Source organism: Otolemur garnettii, unplaced genomic scaffold (genome assembly GCF_000181295.1).
Source record: "Otolemur garnettii isolate 467f Iridium unplaced genomic scaffold, OtoGar3 scaffold00043, whole genome shotgun sequence".
NCBI lineage: Eukaryota > Metazoa > Chordata > Mammalia > Primates > Galagidae > Otolemur > Otolemur garnettii.
The window spans coordinates 10,752,245-10,759,065 of NW_003852438.1; the positions used below are offsets into that span (position 1 = coordinate 10,752,245).

General features: G+C 42.0%; 1 protein-coding gene across 2 annotated transcripts in view; it reads right to left on the bottom strand.

Moving 5' to 3' along the window:
• The window catches only part of CS (citrate synthase), a 39,192-nt gene that overhangs the window by 9,105 nt on the left and 23,266 nt on the right, over window positions 1-6,821 (bottom strand). For both annotated transcript variants that reach the window (XM_012805573.2, XM_012805574.2), the window contains exons 3-6: window positions 6,387-6,494; window positions 5,804-5,869; window positions 5,468-5,599; window positions 5,021-5,209 (exon numbers count right to left, since the gene is read on the bottom strand). In XM_012805573.2, coding sequence (XP_012661027.1) covers window positions 5,021-5,209; window positions 5,468-5,599; window positions 5,804-5,869; window positions 6,387-6,494 — 495 coding nt within the window. The remainder of the gene's footprint in view (window positions 1-5,020; window positions 5,210-5,467; window positions 5,600-5,803; window positions 5,870-6,386; window positions 6,495-6,821) is intronic.

Here is a 6,821-nt window from a genome sequence, read left to right on the forward strand (position 1 = left end):
AAAAAAAAAGAAAAAGAAAAATGAAAATAAACACACAACTCACATAGTTATTCTGAGGATTAAATCAGAACCATTTAAGTAAGCACCATAATGTTTATAAACCTTTTTTGGGGGGAGGGAGTAGAGATAGTCTCACTTTATCGCCCTTGGTAGAATGCTGTAGCATCACACAGCTCACAGCAACCTCCAGCTCTTGGGCTTAGGCAATTTTCTTGCTTCAGCCTCACCAGTAGCTGGGACCACAGGTGCCTACCACCCTAGGTATAGGGGACCAGTGCCCTTACTCATTGAACCACAGGTGCCCCCCATGTAAACCATTTAAGCATAATATTTGGCATGTTTTCAAAAGAGTTAGGTGTTAAGGTGATGAGTGTGACTTTTTATTACAGAAAGTTCCAAAATCTACATACACCATTCACAAACCTTGTAAGAGGTAGTATCACTAGCAGAACCTGTTTAGTCAGCTACTTCACATCATACTGAATTCAACATCATCTCACAATTAAATAGTTGCTTGTATCAGAGCTACCTTATCATGAAGTTAAGTCAACCAACCAAACAAACAAAAAAAAAAAAAAAAAGAAAGAAAAGAAAAATAAACTGGGTGGTTCCTGTGGCTCAGTGAGTAGGGCACCAGCCACATAGCTCAGGCCAGCTAAACAACAATGACAACTGCTACAACAACAAAAGATAGCCGGGCATTGTGGCAGGTGCCTGTAGTCCCAGCTATTTGGGAGGCTGAGGCAAGAGACTTGCTTAAAGCCAAGAGTTTGATGCCATGGCACTCTACTCAGGGCGACAGCTTGAGATTCTGTCTCAAAAAAAAAGGCAGCGCAAAAAAAAGGTGGCTCAAAGTAGTAGGGCACTGGCCTTACATACTGGAGGTGCAAGGTTCAAACCCAGCTCCAGCCAAAAAAACTGCAAAAATAAATAAATAAACAAATAAAAGGCCTGGAACAACTTGGCGACCTTACCACAGTGGTTGCGGCACTAGCCACACATACAGAGGGTGACGGGTTCAAACCTGGCCCAGGTCAGCTAAACATCTGCAACCAAAAAATAACTGGGGATTGTGGCGGGCACCTAGAATCTGAGCTACTTGGGAGGCTGAGGGAAGAGAATCGCTTAAGCCCAAGAGTTGGAGGTTGCTGTGAGCTGTGACGCTACAGCACTCTATCAAGGGCTACATAGTGAGACTCTGTCTCAAAATAAATAAATAAATAAGAAAATAAAAAATAAGAAAAAAAAGAAACCTGGAAGCTGGCTAACTCTTCCAACTCAAAGGATTACATTATTCATCTACAGTCATAGAAATCGCAGTGGAAGGAATGTTGTAAGCAGATCATCCTCTTGAGGTTTATGTTAAAAAAAAAAAAACTCCTTTAAAACAATAACTGAGAAAATGACATGAAGGCTGTGTTGACCAGTTTGATGGAAGTATTTCGGATTGCATGTGAAAACCCCACACTGTATCCCAGAAGTGCATTAATGTACATAGTTACCATTCAATTAAAAAAACAAAAAAAAACAAAAAAAAATTCTTCAACCCCTGGATACTGTTATAAATAGCCCGCAAATAATTTAACCAAGATAGAGAACTGACCTGAACCAGTATATAACCTGAGAGATCTAAGATGTGGCAGCAAGCTCTACTAACCTAAAGCAGTTACTAGTACTCTTGTGCAGTGTGACCTTATTAGACACACATCCTACAGTTGACAAAGGCAAAAGGTGCCAAAAATGTATACATATTTTAAGGAAAAAATATTAAAATTGGAATAACATATACCAATGTTATCTTGTAATTGTATCTTGTATCTCTTATAACTGCAGAAGTCAAACATTACTTGAGTATTACAATTTTGATAGTTTTTTCCATTCTTAAAATGTGTACCCATTTTTTTTTGCACTCTATAAAACGGTATTGCTCACACTCTCCAAAATATTAGCAAAGTCCTGAAATATAACATGTTTACTTCAAGACAGTCATTCTTAGATAACATCTCACAGAAATCACAGCAGAACAGTCAAGCAATGCCTATACATTAAAATGGAGGCCACATCAAGCAAGGGAATCCAAGAGTCTTCATTTCTGTGATTCATTAAAGGGCAGTATTAAGCATGTAGCATGTTTGGTTGTTTTTTTCTTCTTTCTGGAGACACAGTCTCACTCTGTCACCCCAGGTACGGTGCAGTGGCATCATCATAGCTCCCTGCAATCTCCAACTCCTGGGCTCAACTAATCCTTCTGCCGCACCCTGCTGAGTACCAGGGACTACAGGCATGTACCACAATGTGCAGATCACACTCTCTCAGCTCATCTTGAACTCCTGAGCTCAAGCATTCCTCCTGCCTTAGCCTCCCGGAGTGCTAAGATTACAGGTGTGAGCCACCATGTCTGGCCACTTGGGAAACAGCTTTTTTTTTTTGTTTGAGACAGAGTCTTACTCTATCGCCCTGGGTAGGATGCTATGGCATAATAGTTAACAGCAACCTCCAACTCTTGGGCTCCAGCTATTTTCTTTTCTCAGCCTCCTGAGTAGTTGGGACTACAGGGGTACACCACCACTCCTGGATAGTTTTTCTACTTTTAGTGTAAGAGACAAGGTCTTACTCTTGCTCAGGCTGGTCTCTGAACCCATGGGCTCAGGCAATCCACCTGCCTCAGCCTCTCAAAGTGTTAAGACTACAGGCGTGAGCCACTCCTAGAAAATATTTTATAGATATCCATTATCAAGTTTGAAGAAGGTGTTTTTTTCCCCCTTGTGGTAGTAAAGATAAATAATATTGTAAGTAGTAACAGGAATTTCTTCGTGGCCAATTTCTTTCTTTCTTTTTTTTTTTTTTCTTTTTTTGAGACTGAGTCTCAAGCTGTCGCCCTGGGTAGACTGCCGTGGCATCACAGCTCACAGCAACCTCCAACTTGGGCTCAAGTGATCCTTTTGCCTCAGTTTTTCTACTTTTTAATAGAGACTGGGTCTCACTTTTGCTCAGGCTAAGCTTAAGCAATCCACCTGCCTCAGCCTCCTAGAGTGGTAAGATTACAGGTGCGAGCCACCACACTCAGCCAGGGTGGCCAATTTCTAAAACATGCTCTAGAGCAGAAGAACTGCCAATTTTTTTTGTTTGTTTATTTGTGATAGAGTCTCATTCTGTTGCCCTGGATAAAGTACCATTGCATCATAGCTCACAGCAACCTTAAACTCCTAGGTTCAAACAATTCTCTTGCCTCAGCCTCCTGAGTAGCTGAGACTACAAGAGCCACCACAACTCCCAGCTAATTTTTCTACTTTTTTTAGTAGAGCTGGTCCAGCTCTTGCTCAGGCGGGTCTCAAACTCCTGAAGTCAAGCAATTCTCCTGCCTTGGCCTTCCAGAGTGAGGGGAGTTCATAGCAACCTCAAATTCCTAGGTTCAAATCATCTTCCTGCCTCAGCTTCCTGCTACAACAGATAGCTAATTTTTCTATTTCTAGTAGAAACAGGGTCTCACTCTTCATCAGGCTGGTCTCAAACTCCTGAACTCAAGGAATCTTCTTGGCTTGGCCTCTTGAGAGTGATAAGGCGCTGAGCCACTGCGCCTGGACTGATGTGTGGCTTTATAAATGTTTTAAATAGTATAAATAAGTATACTTTGCATTTTCCCCATACCAACCTTTCTAGTTCCAATCAGGTTAATATAAATTTCAAACCCTCCCTCTCTCCCCACTAACAGTAACATTTCTCTGTACACAGTTGGCATTGAATAAATATTGACCAATCAAATGAAGCAGGATTTGCCAATGCCTCAAGGGGGTTTCATGAGATCAGTGGATCATGCTATTCTGTGTCTTGCATCATGGTGAACTCTCTGAAGCAGATTGGTGGTTACCATCTCCTGGTCAAAAATCATTTAGTGTACTTGCATTGTAAAAAGGAAATTTTTCTATTCCTGTGCTGTTTCTCCAAATAAGAGAAGAAAATGGAGGTCCTCTGGTAAACTAAGCCACATAATTTGTACTTTTTTTTTTTTTTTGAGACAGAGCCTCAAGCTGTCCCCCTGGGTAGAGTGCCGTGGCATTATAGCTCACAGCAACCTCCAACTCCTGGGCTCAAGCGAGTCTCCTGCCTCTGCCTCCCAAGTAGCTGGGACCACAGGCGCCCGCCACAACGCCCGGCTAGTTTTTGGTTGCAGCTGTCATTGTTATTTGGCGGGTCCGGGCTGGGGATTTGAACCCGCCACCTTAGGTGTACGTGGCTGGCGCCTTAGCTGGTTGAGCTATAGGCGCCGAGCCCATAATTTGTATTTTTACCCCGTGTCTGTAGGTATATGGAGTACTAGGAAGGGGATGGAAGGAATTATGTACTATTCACTGAAGTAAGAAACAACCACCCATTCCCCAGCTAGAATCTAAACTAGTAAGGAAGGTCACTTTTCATTTTCAGAGGATAAAGCTCATTTGTTTCTGGGTCCTATTCCCAGGATAGTAACTACCTTCTCACTCACTCCTCACAGGCATCTGGGGGTGGCCACCCCAGAACGTAGCTAATTGGCATGAGTCCTCCTCTAGACTCTAAAGTTGCTTTAGCTAGTATTCCCAACTTGTTAAGATTTCTCTTAAATTTTTATTATTTAAAGAGGAGGAGGTGGGGAAGTGAACTGCTAGAACTCGGGTGAGACTACTCTGGGAAATTTTCCTCAAGGATCCTGCAGTTTTATCACATCCTTTTCAATGTTCCAACAGCCCTTAGTACATACTTCTATTATGTGGTACTGCAAGATTATGGAATTCTAAGGAATTCTAACTTTCTTTTTTACATGTATTATCACTCTAACCAAATTACCTTGGTGACAGAAACCATGCTCTATCTTTGTAATCCTAATAAGTGACACAAATCAAGCCTACAATGAATATGTGTTAAATAAGTGTCTGCCATAACTCAGAAGTAATTTTTCTCAAGAGTCTACGTTCTTTTTCCTTCCTTCATACTTAAGTCCCTTGAATTCCCATCACACACCAGTCACCCCACCTAAATTTCCTACCTCCCAGTATTTGGTTCGGTTGATACCCTCTGCATATGCTCGGGCAAAGTTACTTTCACTGTTGAGGGCTGTGATGGCTGCACTGAGCTGAGACATGGGGTGTAGATTGGTGGGGAAGTTGTCCAGCATGGTAACCACATGGGAAGGCAGAGCAGCCCTCCTTGCCCACTCTTTTGAGAGCCAAGATACCTGTAGAAAAAGGAGACACTGCTCAGAACACTAGCAAGGAAAGGAAAGAAGAAAAACAAAAGGACAGTGCATCTGAGTAAAGTCAAGAAGAGTTCAATCCAATCCACTTATATAATAGAACTCTGCTCTGAATTCTTCCCCTCACCACACATCTCTACAAACTACCACCCATAGTCAGGTCAGGATTAACTTTCTAAGATCAGAAAAAGGCAATGAAGAAGGAGACTGGAAAGGGCTAATAATGTCCTTCTGCTTTACCTGCTCCTCTGTTGGAATCTTTCCAGTCACCAGCAGCCAAAATAAGCCCTCAGGCAGGGGTTCTTCCCCACCCTCAGCCTTGGGCAACAGTTTCTGGCATTCAGGGATACTAAATCCTCGGAAACGGATGCCCTTGATGGAGGAGAAGAGTGAGAATTACAACTCTTATAGTTGATATACTAAAAAGATAAATATGTTGTTCAGTTATTCCATACATACTTATTCTCTACCTTCCAAAAAACAAATATACTTACTCTCCTTAACTCTGACTGGTCTAATCATGGTTTGCAGTCAATAAACACAGTAATTATAGTGACTGACATGAAGATATCTTACCTCATCAGGATCAAGAACTGATGTTTCATATACCAATCCTTTCATACCTCTCATGCCACCATACATCTGAAGAGGATGGGAGAAAAAAAAAAAAAAAAAAGAGGCTATAACCAGTAGTTAGAATGACAATAGGATAGAGCTTGTTAGAACGTCACGGGATCTGGGAGAAGAAATTTATTCTCTGACTGCCAAGACTGCACTCAGGGGAAGAAGATGTCTGGGCAGTTAACTTATTAAGGCCAGGGAAAAGTCATCCTAATGCTGTTCTAGAGGGCCTACCAGGCTTATTAAGGCTGTGCTTTAACTAGATGGCTGGCATAGCATCAAAGACACAAAGTTCTGGCTCCAAAAGCTGACGGACTGGGATTAGGAACAGAAATTTCATCTTTCCTGTAGAAGAAATTAGGTTAAACTCAATCATCAAATTTATAGAAAAGAACAATCTAATCTCAAAGGAACAACATAAACCTCAACACTTCTTACATGGGACAGAATGAATTTGAATAGTCACTGAAGAGAATGGTGTTTTTGTTGAACCACATTACAGAGCTTCTTTTCCCAGCCATGACTCCATTACCCTTACCATGTCCACAGTGATTTGGCCCACCACAGTCTTGCCATGTTGCTGTTTGAAGGTCTTAATTCTGGCCTGCTCCTTAGGTATCAGATCAGCCAGTATGTCTTTCAAATTCTAAAAATAGAAGCAGAAGGGCTAAGTGACAGTCAAAAAAGTTTATTAGAAGGCTGGGCACCATTGTTCACAACTGTAATCCTAACACTTGGGAGGCCGAGGCAAGTGGATTGCCTGAGCTCACAGGTTCGAGACCAGCCTGAGCCAGAGTGAGACCTCCTCTCTAAAAAAGGCCAGATGTTGTGGCAGATCCCTGTAGTCCCAACTACTGGGGAGGCTGAGATAAGAGAATCACTTAAGCCCAGGAATTTGATGTTGCTGTAAGCTGTGACGCCACAGCACTCTATCAAGGGTGACAAAGTGAGACTCTGTCTCCAAAAAAAAAAA